General features: G+C 36.3%; 1 protein-coding gene across 1 annotated transcript in view; it reads right to left on the reverse strand.

The window, feature by feature from the left end:
• The window catches only part of WAC (WW domain containing adaptor with coiled-coil), a 56,552-nt gene that overhangs the window by 27,180 nt on the left and 14,075 nt on the right, over window positions 1-15,297 (reverse strand). The window contains exons 4-7 of the mRNA XM_033072859.1: window positions 9,680-9,786; window positions 8,822-8,937; window positions 8,132-8,244; window positions 6,432-6,740 (exon numbers count right to left, since the gene is read on the reverse strand). Of these exons, the coding sequence (XP_032928750.1) occupies window positions 6,432-6,740; window positions 8,132-8,244; window positions 8,822-8,937; window positions 9,680-9,786 (645 nt within the window). The remainder of the gene's footprint in view (window positions 1-6,431; window positions 6,741-8,131; window positions 8,245-8,821; window positions 8,938-9,679; window positions 9,787-15,297) is intronic.

Consider the following 15,297-nt stretch of genomic DNA (forward strand, 5'->3'; position numbering starts at 1 on the left):
ACTTATGTTATAGACTACAACTTAGTTGTATATAGTTGCAACTTTCTTTAGCTGAATTTAAACCCATCTACTTTACTTCATGGCTCAGACAGGATACTAAATCCTAGAAATACTGCCAAAAAATCAAAATCTCCAAATAGTTCCACATCCATTTTTGAATAATGTAACTACGAAGGTTAAAATCTGGTTTAACTTATGATGCTGTACAGAGCCTGCAACTTTTGCCTTTTGAAGTTAATTTAACTTGTCAGAACTCCTCAAGACAAAATACTTGTCTGACAAAGACCCTCAGACATCACTCACTCAGGTGCATGCATTTCCCCTGCTTTTTCCACAAACAGAAGCAGAAACTCCTCATTCCCTTCTTTTCCTCCCTAATTCCCTTTTTCCAAGAGACTGTTTCATTGTTTATTTTGCCACAGAATTAAGTTTACTTTTCAACATCTAAACACTGTTTTTTGGTTTATTAGAGCTTTTAAAAATGCTTATTAGTAATACAATCCTGTAGTTCTTAAGTGCACCTGAAGCCCTCAAACATCATGAAACACAGTTGAGATGAACACAGCATGCTGAGAAAAGTTAAATATCTCCACAAATTCAAATCCTGTAGTTTACAATTCTGATACACTGGTCCCTACACCTGTGTCAACATCAACTCATGGACCTTAACAAGCAATCTACGCTAATATTGCAGAATAAGGATTTGGATTACATGGCAATCATTCATCAACCTAACCTGAATCATTAAGCACCAGACCAATTTTGAAATGACAACTGGAATTTTACCAACGGAAAATGCAAATTAATCCATGTCTTATAAAAAAAACTTTGTAAGAACTTACAACTTTTGCAGGCTTTACAGCACAGACTATGGTTTAAGAAGTGGAACAGGGCAAGGCTGCAGCCTCTTCATTGTCAACATCAATTTCAAAACAAATGCTATGCAAATGACTCTAACCTCACCTACAACTTCAGCTTTTATCATGGAAGTCCCAAGGAAAGCTTTTTAAATAATAAAAAAATTAAATAAAAACTAAAACTAGAAAGAGCATAACTTCATTAAACAAAATTTGTTTTATCTCTTCCTCTGAATAACTAAAAAAAAAGAAAATAAAATTACATTATTTTTAAAATTACTTGTGATTTTAAAAATATGACTTTGCAACAATTTTTCCATTATAAGTTATGCACAAAGTCTCAATATCTGGAGCTTTTAAAAAAACTTTAAAAATCCATTCACTTTGGGGCAATAACATGAAAATACAGTTTACTTTCTGACAACTATGCAAACAAGTTTATTAGACTCAGCTTGCATAAAGCACTATATTATAGAACAACTTTATTCATGTGGAAAAAAAAAGACCAAAAAATAAAGCCATCCAATACATAAAAAAAGGAGGAAAACAAAGTAAACGGATGGCAAAAAGAAACACCATTAGATGTGGAGATTAACTTAATGGGAAGAACTATTAATTGGTTTAACATTAAAATGGAGCAGGAAAAAGCCTTTTTATAATGAAAACAATTTTTGAAGACCACAATGATTAGGGAAGAGCTTTCTATTCATAACCCTCTCTGTTGGGAGTGTGACCCATAATCACATCTTTTGAACAAAAAGGAAAGAAATCCAAGTTGTCAGACAGAATTTTATATGACAAGAACCTGTATGACAAAAGATAGTTTGTTTTAAGTTCTGCAAAGAGGTTTGCTGAAGTTTTTGCTGAAGTAGAAACACCAGGTCAAGTCAGAATGGGAATATCCTTGTGTGACGGCTCCAAGCACTGGGATTTTTAAATAACATGGTCAAACGATCCTTTCAGGAAAAAAAACAGGTAATTTTCAGCAGTTGTGCCAAAATGATCTTCAGTTTTATCTAAGCACCCTTAGCTTCTCAGTTTGAATAGTACATAAACATGCTACTGAATCTTGCCATCACCAATCTCTGCCCCTTATGACAAGAACGTTTTGCTCCTAAGCAAACAACTGATCTGCCAGGACTGACATTCTGAAAGACAACACTGAGCCTACAAGCTTGAATGCAAGGGGTGGAAATTGAAGCCTTCTGACTCTTCAGCTACTCTGCTTCAATGAAGAGGTTTGACACTGACAGTCCCATACCTCTGTTGTGCCTCTGCCACCCTGCTCTGCCTGCTGGAGTCTTGTGAGCACCTGTAACTTGCTGACTCTGCGCTTGACCAGGGTGTGCTGAGCTCATCAGGCACATGAGTGTGATGGGGAAGTGGATGTGGAAAAAAGAACAAAACTGGCAAATTTCTTTGTTTGTGGAGGAAGGACTTTCCTTCACAGCCTTCTTTCTGACATACTAGTACTCCCTGCATGACTAGCTTTAAATGAATGCTATATATTAGTTTGCTCTTATTCTGATTTATAGTAACTAAGATTTATTTTTCAATGACATGGAAATTACCAACTACTGTTGACTAGATGACTCCTAAAATATTAAAATGACCCTTTTAGGGTTCCAATAGCTTCTACTACTGATGTAGTGTTTATCTCATTTAAAACAAAACAAATGCATTCAAAGTCCTTTGGAGTCAACACTACAATATTACCCAACCACTTTATTGTGAGCTTGAGCTGTTATCTTTGCACTGCTAGCAACTATTAGGCACGTGTGCTCTCAGTGGGAGGAAAACTGCATTACAAAATTTTTGGAAGTCTGTATCTTGCTTCATTGATTACAAAACTACTACCTGAAACAGCAAACAGAAATGCTTTTTTTTCTGCTAATGATTAAGAAGTGTAACACATTTTCTGTGCTGAAGCACCTGGAGTGTACAGTCCACCAACTAAGCTCTCTGAGCACTGACAGTCATATTTGCCTGTTTTACATAGTTCAGTTCTGATCTACTAAGGACCATAAGCCACATCAAAAACACATGAATATTTAAAAGCAAGGCATTCTGTAAACACATTTCACCAAATGAAATTACAATAACAATACAACTAGATTCTCAAAAATCCTCAAATCATCTAAAATACAAAAAATCCTTTTTTCTCACATTTGGATTACTCCAGTTTTAAAATTGAATTTTTTGTATTTTACCTCTGCTGTCAAAATAAATGTAACAGCAATGTTCAGCAAACAATTATAAAGTATTGGAAGAAATTAACAGTCTCACGTGTAACTTTTTCTAACTGACAAATGAATTGAGTAATACACTTGAAACTGCAAAACTCAGCCAAAGAAGGTGCAACAACACCAGAAGCAATGTTAATAACTGACCACTAAAGACTAGTGAGTGTTACAAGAAAACCACAGGGGTGAGAAAAGGAAAAGAAGCACCAGAGTCACAACCCACCCAGCATTGCACTGGTCAGCTTGCTGTGTTCTCATAAAAGTTTTAGAGTACTGCTGCACTAGAAACAGAAGTGCTTCCTGATGAGACTTGGAGAAAAGGTGTGAGAAGCAGTATCCTACAGACAGACACACTGTTAAGATACGGACAATACAACATTTCATTCTGAATTAGAAATAGGAAAATGTGATGTGCCCTACAGATAAAGCAGCCAAAAAGTAGGAAAAGCAACCCCACACTTTACCTGCATAAAGCACTCACAGTGAGCACAAACAGAAGCAGCAGATTCTGACTGGAACATTCAAACCAAAGGGTAGAGGTCAAATAGTTCCCCAGGAACTCTCCACTACTGCCAGCCATTGAGGGCAGAGGACTACTGCTAACAGCTGAGCTATAGTTCAGCCAGGGATTTTATTCAATCTCCTTGTGGGACTACAACATACCCCTGCAGCAAAAGAGATTGAGCTGAAAAAAGCATTGTTGTTGGGTTTTGTGTTTTTCTGTTGTTCTGCTGTTCAAAACTATTACTGCTTAAAAAAATACACACTGAAATCAGAACTATTAAAACAGTGGTACATATATGCTAGCATAAGGCAGCCAGCAGCACATTCAAAAAAAGCAAGAAACCGAGAATTAATTTAAGGAAGGACTACTGCATATATTATTCAGTCATTTGGACCAATCTTTATAGGCACAAAAATGGTTTAACCTCTTTTTTCAGAAAGAGAGGGATGGCATAATCAGTGAACAGAAAAAGAAAATCAAAGGCTATTTGCTTTACTGCTGTAAACATAAACCTCTCAAACTATTTTCATTTCTGCAAAGACACTTTTAGAAGATTGTTTGAACCAAGTGTCTCAGGATAATTATTGTATGTTCAATTTGTATAACAGCTACAAAAAATACTTTATAAACTGCATACTTCTAGTACTGCAGGTTCACAGCCACCTCTGAGAGAATGAGCAACAGTAAATCATTCACAGCACTGCTTCTCCCCTTCTTTAAAATTTAAATACGCAAAATGCTACAGAAAATTTACTGGTTTAATTTCCTTAAAAAGACAGCCCGACATTCCCCAGAAAAAGGAAAGTCAACTGAATGTACTCCTGGATGACCTTTTATCATGACAGCACCTGCACTGAATTCTTCTGTTTCTGTACAAGAGGTAAAGCAACATGTAAAAACTCACATTTTCTAGAGTAAGAATTTCAAGCCAACCCATTCACCTATTCTAATTCTTCGTTTACTAGTTTTCTGTCATCCACCCTTTGCTGAAGCTCAGTAAGCACATTTTCTCACAGTCAAGTGCCATGAAACAGATCAATGAGGTATGATTATTACATTTAAACTATATGAAATTAAAAAAAACACCTAAGAATACAGAAATGCAGTGAATTATTTAATATGGAACCATCCACAGTAATATGGATTCTAAAGTAAGATTTACAGTATCAAGACTGCTCTGTGTGACTGTTTTCAATATTATATCCAACAGAATGTTCTCAAATTAACACCGTATGTAAGAAGTATTAGAACTCTGCCAACACCTGTAACAGTTGTCAGAATGGAAGTTCTTCAATTGCTGTAAGAGTCAGCTGTTCAATTAATGAAGATGTGCAGTAAAGCAGTGAAAGAATACACAGTATGAAATCTGATCACACACTAAACAAGAATCAAGAACATGTCAGAATTGAATAACAGTAAGAGGGGTTTTAAGTGTATTTTAAATAGAGAAATGGAGTAGATACACTAAAGGAAAGAACACTTGACACAGATGTTTTGTACTGTAATATGTACAAGTGTATCAAACTGCAATCAGAAAATAGAGGCTTAACTGAAGCAGGTAACTACTGCACTCAGTACGAGAACCATGCTTGAGCTAGTACACCTTCACACTTTACAGTGCTGAATAGGAAAAGGTTTGCTAAAAATAACCTGTTCTTTTGTAGTTTGTAGTCAGTATTCATAACCCAGGTTATGTAAAAATGGCACAAAGTGTCAAGAAAAAACATAAAATTGCTTTACATGCACAGTTGTCTAACAGTATTTGTCAGTGTATGCTGTTGTTTGAGTATTTTGGGTGGCCAACTGTTCTTAAGTCTGTGTAGAAGTTCCAACTCTTTAATAAACAAAGTGGAAGACACGAAAACAGAGACCAGTGTCAGACCACAGTCTGTTTTGATCTTTTTAAAACTATTTAACTAGGTCAACTTGCAAGTATGGACAGGCAACAAGCCATCTTTCAAAAAATAATTCAATCACATATTAATTATATAATAAATTAAAACACGATTATCAAAAATTACTTCTCTCCCTCCCAAAGCCCTCAAAATAGAATTTTCTTGCACAATACCACTCTCTAAAACTTAACTACACCAAAGTAATACACTGTAATTAATAACACACATCTCATTCTCACAACCTCATTGACCTCTTCATCCCTAATAATGAAACAAATCTAACTAAAAGACAGATGTCTGAAAGGTCACAAACAATGCACACTAAAGTCCTGATCTTTGCTTTACTCTGACTGTATCTAACAGGTATTATCAGACAACAGAAACACATACTATCAGCAGATTTAGAACTGAAGATCCAGCATTTCTCAAGTTACAGATCAAAACAGTTTAGCTCTTACAAACATGTAGAAAACTCTCACTTTCTGTAAGAACTGTGCTTGTGTTGATTGAAAGGTTTGACACTGGCATTCCAAACAGTAACAGCAGTTCATAAAACATAATGGTCCAAAATGACTTTCAAACTGTGTAACTACATAACTCAAATAAATGGCAAAGATCCAAAACAGCAAGAGAGAAGACAAGAATTAAAATATGTTCTACAAAAACACATCTTTCAAATTATCATTTGAAATGTTAACTTTCAAAATAAGCCAGAATATAGTAAATTTCGCAGTGTCAATTTGAAGTTGTGTAGGATATAGCAAATGGGATCTAGGGGAAAGTAAACACATCAAAACAGTAATCAGGTTCTAAGCACATACAATAAAACAGGAAAAAAAAACCCTTTAAATTCTATTACTAACATACTTCAAACAAGCAATGTAATGCAATACATCATCTTGAATACTAGAGGGAATTTCATCAGACATACCTTTTCTCTCTGTTTTCTGTGCAGGGATGGAAGATGTGGATGTAGACAGTTTTGATAAAGTAGATGCTCCATTAGCATCAAAGGATTTCTTTGGCTGGTGATCAGATTGTAGAGAAAATGGACTAGGAGGAACAGTGCTTGGGGTAGCAGTTGGATGAACCACTGGTTTGATGGGATGCTGTACTGGAGTAGAACTACTGTGAGTCTCTGCTCTTGGCAGTCTGTAGTCTCTGTCATTGTGCCTGCTTGTTTGAGATAAAATATTCTGTGGGAGCATACTGCTGGTGTCACTGGAATGCTTGTCTTCCACTTTTTTTCAGGATTCCCCAAGTAACATTGCAATAAGAAAAAAAAAAGATTAAATTAGAATCAAGTTTAAGATTGCAATGACTGATCAATACAGCTGCACACCAACACCTAGAGCTGATTGAACTTCTTATGATTAAAAAAGCCTCAAGTAGATCAGCATCAAAAAAGGCAAAATTTAATTCTACTCACTGACAAAATGCATTTTCTCTGACCTTTGCTTGATTTAGAGTTCTGGTTAAGAACTGTGTTTTGATGAAAGGCTGCTTTCTAACAAGTGTTACAGTCAAGTTAACTTTTGAAGTCTTCCAAAAAGATCTAAATCAAGATCTATTATTTCCATCTTGTATTTAGTGTGAAGAGATAATTTGTACCATTTTTCTTTTGTTCATCAAAAACCCTGGACATGAAGCATAATTTAATAGTTTCACATTCTAGCCTTCAAAGAATTCCCCTTCATGTCACTTGAGTACTATTACAACAAACTCACAGTTAATTCAAGACATTTCTATATATATAAAATCAGTAACTAATCTGCACTGGTCACATGATCAAAGACTAAAACATACTACTCAGTGAACATACCAAGTAAATACAGATTCCTACATTTTCACCTGTCACAAAACAAATACTCACTGCATTATGCATGACTGCTATCTTTTTGCTGCATCCAGTATATTTTAGCATATGCAGTAAGTTTCAGTGTACACAGAAAAATACCCCTTTATACATATCAACCTTGTCAAATTAAAGAGCATGGGTGAAGAATAATACATGGGCTACTTTTAAACTACCCTGAGAACTACATTACAAATTTACCCAAACTACATCAGACAGAATACCACAGTAAAACTATTTTCCGAAAGAAACTGACAAAGCTAGGTATCAGGACAAAAATCTCCAATTTACAGAAATTTGTAGTCCAGGAATGATTTTGCCGAGAGCATTGGTGAGGTAAAAATATGTTCTAAATAACATACACAAGCCTCTGAATAGTGTGGTATCAAAATCCATTGAATTAGGTTATTAATTTTAGATGTGAAATTTTTATTTTTAAGGTTAGAATATGACATTAGCAGGTCTCAATGATCACAACAGTCCAACTAAACTACAGATTATGCAAGTTAAGTAACTACCCATGAAGATAATTAAACTCAACATAAAAGCCACAAAAAGGAGGAGCACCATGAAAAGCATTAAGTAAGCATTGCACTAATTAATTTATTTAAAGAAACATCATTTTGGAGAGTTAACTGCGCTATCCACTTTGGCTTTTGTATACGAAAAGGTGAGAAACAGCTAAGGAAAGGGATGTTCTACAATTTTTGAAGTTTGGAAAAGAAAATAGTAATGCAAGCAAGGCAAGAATATATTGCTGTAAAAAAACCACATACTTCCACTGGCAAACCCACTGGCAGCTGTCGCCTGCATCACCTCTCTTCTGTAATCCCTATCTTTTGGAAAACTGTTAACTGACATTTTGCTTGCTTCTTTTTGTCTCTGCTCTCTAAAGAAAAGAAAACGAAAGTTAGGTAAGAACTTACATTATCTAACAATATAACAATTTCTGTAAGTCATATGAGATGAATAATACTGTTAAGAGCTTGCTGCTGCAGGTGGGGTTACCAAACTCCACCCACTGCTTCCTTTATCAGTGCTTGCTGAAGCCCACAATGTACCAGTTCAGCTCACTAATCTCATGAAAAAAACCCAAAAAACAACAAACCACTCCAAAACAAAACATTAAAAACAACACTCACAAAAAAACCAAAACAAAATCTCAACCAAAACAAAATCCCAACTAAAACAAAATCCAGAATGAAACAAAAATCGAAACAACCAGCCATCCCCCCCCCCCCTCCCCCAACAACACCACCCAAAAAAATCAACCCCACACAAACCAACCATACTTTCCTCTCAGGCTCTGGATAAAATAAGTGCCAGAGGTCACAGTAAGAGTAGGAACACAGCTGGCTTGGAGCACAATCTTTTATAGCAGTAATCTAGTAGATAAGCTCAACTGCTCTGAAATGTGCTTAAGAATATTTGCTCTTTATACAATTCAAAGGAGTACAAACATATACCTTTCCAGCCACTCTTTTGGCTTTTCCCACTGTGAAACTTCTGTTCGGCAGTTGTAGTAGTATTTTTTGCCTGAAGAGCTGATGTGTTCAGACCAATCATCCGCAGAATCGTAAGCCTTTAAAATACAAACAGTGTTGGACAAAAGACCTCTCAAGAATTTTAATATACAAATTTAATAGCTTTCACTGTTTTTGAAATGACATTTTTACCCATTTATGTACTCATGTTATTGCTTTCCACCACCTCTAAATGCCTGCTTCACTGACAGTTTGAACACACGACCAGTATCCTCCAGATGCCTTCTGCAATATTTTCCTCTGTTTATTCTCCTCCCCTTAACAAAATCTAATAGTACATTTAGTGGGATACAGTAAGGTCAATATTGATAACATTCGCTCTCTTCACCTCACAACATCCTCCAAATTATTATCGTTCCAAAATTCTTCTACTGATCACAAATTTACTGATTTTGATTTTGAACAATTTTTGCAACCACCACTCTAACTACTAAAACTTTGATACTGAAGTCACAAAAATTCAAATACGTATGTATTTCATGAAAGTAAAATCCTACTGTCACTCTAGATTTACCACAAAGTTAATGGAAAACATTTTTGTATCTATATCATTTAAATAATCTAATGTTTTAAAATAAACAACAGGTAATTCAAAGTTCTAATGATTACCAATTACAATACTTTTAAAACATGTAACAACTGCAGGATGGGTTTACAGAATGTTTATAAAATAAAGACCGATGTCTCAAGCACAACGCATATGCTACCTTAAAAAATTATGAAAATATGGTGTGTATGAACAGGGCAACACATACATGAAAATTAATTAAAAATACTCACTGCATCAGAAGTTTTGCTTGGATTATTGCTGGGATTAGAAGAATGTGAATTTGAACTATGAAGAGCACTGTGGTTGTGTGAATTTTCTTGTGGAGAGTAACTGGTCCCTGAAAGAAAAGAGAAAGGCTATTCACCATGTATGCTTTCAGAGAAATCAACCATCTGCATTCTAAGGAGGTGGAAGGGGGGAAGAAGAGGGAAGGGGAGAAGGAAAATAGTCCAAAACCTGGATCACAGCACAGTTCAGATGCAGAAGTATTTCAAGAACCACACGCACATTTGTTTTTCACACAACATAAAACTCACTTTGATTTTATAATTAGAGTAATGCAGTATATGTCCCTTCACTGGTCTAACTTTCACTTTATTCCATTGCTAGCAAACAAACAGCCTTTATAATTTTTATGTTTTTAAGAGTCCTAACATGCCAACTGAGACATTTTCTCCTCCACATTATATCAGAAAATTTAAATAAATTTATCAACAGCCTGCATGGTTAGATGCATAAAATCAGGTTTTAAGTTTACTGAAGCAATGCTGTTTTCTTTTGAGATTACTTGTTATTAATTCTAGGTAATTATTTCTGCTTATGCATACAGAGCAGACTAAATTTTCCCCTATCTCAGTGTCTGCAATAAAGGTACTGACATCTGGAACACCAAAAGCAGCACTTCCCAAACCACCACCTGCTTCTGGCAACCCTAACCAGCTACTCTTCAAGCAACTTGGTTTTCCTCAATATGAAAACACGTGAGCAGCTGAAACAAGGAAAGACATAATTCTCAAAATATTTTAGATCTGTATTTGTGCCTAAGTTCAAGTTACCTGAATAGTTTCATCTATAATTAAATTCTCTTACATTTCCTGCTCTTAAGGCCTCCCATTCCTCTAAAATTTCTAAGCAAGTAAAAACTCTCCCATTGCTCTTGATGGGATATTTTTAAAAAATTTAAATGTTCACATAAATCACACCAAACTAAGAAGAAAAAATTTCTTGCACATTTCAGGGGAAAAAATATAGCACAAATATAACACTCTCCCAGCTTTTATTTTCCCTTTCCTTACTGAGAAATTTCTCAACACACAGGGATACTACATGAAGTATCACTAGCTTCACAAGTTACACAGCAATCTAAAGATGAAGTCAAAGTGATTTGAAAATGGCAAAGACTTTGCCTTAAATGTAATTACAGTAAAGTACAGTAAAGGACTGATAGGTAGGAATGAATGGAGTAATTAAAAAAAAAAAAGTTTCAGTCTTCCCAGAGCTACACATACAGAACATGACTAAATGACACAGTATGGTGCAAAATGAGAGCCATTATAATGCAAATTATGTCTTTTGAGCCTTCTAAGTACACAAGCAGTGACAAAATTACTATTTCAAACTTCTTTCTCCTCACCTTTAATCCTGCAGGTTAGAAAAATAGTCCATCACAAAAGCAAAGAGATACACCACCACCAAACTGTTTAGTACCCTACAAAAGTTAAAGGTCAATTTGCACAAACATGAGTTACTACAACCTGAACCAGCACTCCTTCAAAACCTTTCCCTGCATTATGTTGACTAAAACTGTATGTTATTCTCTGTAAAGATATAAGGGGGAAAATAAGGAAAACACTAAGTCTCTTACTCAAATACACAGCCTTTCAAAAGCTGACCATAATCCTACAGCAGAAATATCTTCCATGCTCAAAGTCAGGCAGAATGACGTAGCACGGGGACAAGTTAGGTCTATCAAACCAATACTTAAAACATCACACATGTGATACACACGTCAACACAACAACAACAAAAAAACATTTAGAGATGCATTTGATTCCCCTCAATACAAGTAGTTACAAAGCTGTTCTCCTCAGTTACACCAGTCTCAATTTTTTTGACACTGATTATGCAGTGAAATAGCTGTTTAATATTTTTGTATTTAGCCATTTTTTTAGTTTTTATTTACTACAGCCTTCTATTGATATAAAAATCATTATAATATCTTCCTGTATTTTTGTAGGTTGTTCAGTACAGACATATTTTAATTGATTTCTGCTATGAGGTGAAATCATCTTGCTTTTTCAAGGAAAAAAGAGATGAAAATTTACTAGATAGCTATGTTTGAACAGTCCCTTCAAAACATCAGAAAGCACCAATGCATTTAATTTACTGTAATCCTGTACCACAGATGCAGTATCACTACATTTTGTTCAGCACGCTCAAGATGTACATAGTGATTTTTAAATACTGTAGTGGCCTAAGTACACCACCACCACCGTGAATCTAACCTAAAAGGCACTTTCCAAACATAAGAAAGAGCCAACAACAACCTATTATATCAACAAAATATTGTAAAGCAAATTCTATCCAACCCATAAACAAACCCCTAAAATTCATTCTGCAGAATTCCAAACCCCACACAGTCTGTCAGCCCAGTAACATGCCCCCATTTCACATTGTGTCCAGCTCCAGTACTGAGTCACCAAAGCACTCTGCAGGAATATCAGAGCAGCTGCAGCAAGTCACACCCACCTCCAGCTGGCCCCGATAGGAGAACACCACTATGCAGCAGCTTCTTCAGAAGGGGCCCCTGGGCCTCTCTGAGCTGCGGTTCTCCCAGACTGTCTGCCCACACGCTCCATCCATCAGGAATCCTGTCCTACCTGAGCTGGCCTCAGCTGCATACAAACTGATCACGGCTGCTCCAGCAATGCTTATCACCTCAGGTCACCAAGATGAGCAACACAGGCATTTACAGGGCTGGCCATAAATCCATACTGATGGTGCCTGGGGCAGTTACACAGGGTAATTACAGGTGTGGGCTCACCACCCATACCTCTGTTCTATTTTACACTTAATGCCACTTTATGTTTGGATCTGTACCCAAACTTCAGGAATGAGCATACAAAAGTACTGCTGAACTGCTGTTTGCTGCTGGAAAGCTTACAAGACCAAAGCAAATGATACTCTGGAGAACAAGAATTTTAGGCACTTCAAACAAGTTAAGGGCTTAAACACTGTAAACATGACAACCATATTCCCAAATTACTCTTTTTATACTGAGGCAACAAGGTTTTAGTATGTGGTTAAACCCATGCACTGCAGTCATCTAGGAATCTGACAACTCAGCCAAGCAAGCAGTGCCAGCTCAAGTTGTCTGGGAAAGTTCTGGAATATGTTTAAAAGGCCAGAAAGCAACCCACAAGCAAAGGTCCACCTCTAAAAACAAGGTGATTCCCCTCACCTGAATGCTAATTAGCAAAGCCTAACCCCAGGCCATTTTCAGGCAGATGTGACTTGCCACCAGCACTCCATCTCCCAGCTGCATGCCTGGCAAAGCAGATCATGAGAACAGGATCACCAAAACTAGTCCATACCCCAGGAACAGGCCCAACAAGGAACTGTTGTCCCCTGAGACAGCTCCTCATGGCACCTCTCACCTTTTCCTCTTACAGTTAGATCTTCTTTACTTTCTTCAGCAAAGAGAAACTAAGACTTTTTTTTGCACTCTTTATTAGCCTATTTTCAGATTTAGCAATTGCTAATATACATCTTTGATGCACCATAAGGAAATTCACATTGTGTTATAAATACTCCAATTCAGTTTCAGAACTCTCCATGGAAATGTTTACTGCACAATGACAGTGAGTTTCCTCAGTTTAATCACTGTTTTGAAAGCAGTTAAAGCTGGAAAGAGCTACTCCTAACTGGAAGATGGCCAACAAGGGCACCAGCCCTACAGTTACATAAAACTGTGTGATCAAGTCTTCCCTAGTGATGAACAAGTCATAGGGCAGGTCAGAGTCAAGGTAAAAATATCACAGCTATCTCCTAGTCTTTCCAACAAAAATAGCATCTTCCTTACTACTGCATAAAAATCATAAAAATCACCAGAAAGCATGAAGTGCAAGAGTCTGGGAACCAATTCAGAATTGACTTAATGCCTACTACAGATATGAGATTCTGTTGCACTAGGACTCATTTTAATGTTTATGTTATTTGTTTCTGTATCTCAACTGCTGAATCCAAGACACTTTCAACGGCAACAAGGGCTCAAAACTATGGTGGATTTGAAAAACAGATTTAACACAGGCTGAAATAAGAATACTCCATTTTGCAATACAATCAACTTTCTCAAGCAATTATCACATTTAATTACCATCTCCATTAATACCAATTCTGAAAGTATAAAAAGTTCAAACTTTGAGTTAACTAAGGATCAGACTGCTCTAATAAACCACCTGGTTTCCCTCCCTTCTCCCTTGCCATCTTTCAAGACCAAAACAAAACTCCTTCCTTTCCAAAACCTGTACACCTGCACCGGCAATTACAACATCCACCTGAAACCACAAAAAATAAATTCTCTTGCCACTTGATTAGAGTAATCTACACGACTGTGCATTCCTCACCATTCTCTGACATCCAAGTATCTTAGCCTAATTTACTCTTTTTGATTCATAAAAATGGTACAGTATGAAAATCATAAAATCTTTAACTGAAATGCGTAAGTTGAAACAGAGAGACATTAGAGCTGCAGTTGAACCACATGACAGTTAACTTTACCACTGATAGAGCATATGATTTCTTTTTAGTCACAAAAATACCTTGTTAATATCCTAACTCTCATTTTGTCCATACTAAAAAGTGTAAGTGTAGGTATAAAATAAAGGAAGTTTACAAGTGCCTACCAGCTGGAATTCAAAGACAGCCTGCTCCTGCAGTCCCTCCAGAGGGGACTGGGATTCAGGAAGGGCATTAAGGAGAGTGACTTTTTCTGTGTCCATCTATTAGGCATGTGGAAAGAAACACTGGGCAGCAGAAAAACAAGGAAGGTCATTACTCTTGTGACAACTCCATCCATACTTGCTGTAACTCCATGGTTCACCTCTCAGCTAACATGCTGATTAATGAACCAAATTCATTAAACTACAGACAATATCAGAATCTGATCTTCCTCAAAAGAACAACTACTACCAAGTGACAGATGCTAATTAGTAGTTAAAAGAGAAAACAGCAAGATAGTTTATGATGGTGACATTATATGGGGATAACTAATTAAGAAGACTTCTTCAAATGGCAAAAACTATAGAAATCTATCTAGGATAAGCCTAAATTAAAATGTCTGCAGTGTATTTCAAGTGGCTTTGTTACTTCAGTGCAAATCTTTGTGTAGAACGCTTTCTAAAGTACTGCATACAGGAGGAAATAAAGCAACACAATAGGAACACAATACCCAACACGCCAGCAGTAACAGAACATCCTATCATGGTCATTCTGATTTGCCAAATGTAAAAGTAGTAAGACAAAACAATTTTTCTTCACTGCATTTTTATGTGGCCTGGTGAATTGAAATAAACATGGCTGCCTTCCACATGCAACCAAAAGCATAAAAACTTGCAATTTTCCTAGCAGAGCAGTGGCCTCAGAGAATACACCAACTGTGCAGTAACATTTTCCAGAAATTCATAACCTACTAAACTGAATGCACAATGCTCTGCCAAAAAATGAAAATCTAGCCTGATCACTATACTGCCCAACTACATACTCATTATGCTCTCCCAAATAAATGTTTTATACCAGTCAACAAGTAGCTCTATTGAGCATAAAAACTTACAAAGCCTTATTTTATTCC

Source organism: Catharus ustulatus, chromosome 1, assembly GCF_009819885.2.
Source record: "Catharus ustulatus isolate bCatUst1 chromosome 1, bCatUst1.pri.v2, whole genome shotgun sequence".
Taxonomy (NCBI): Eukaryota; Metazoa; Chordata; class Aves; order Passeriformes; family Turdidae; genus Catharus; species Catharus ustulatus.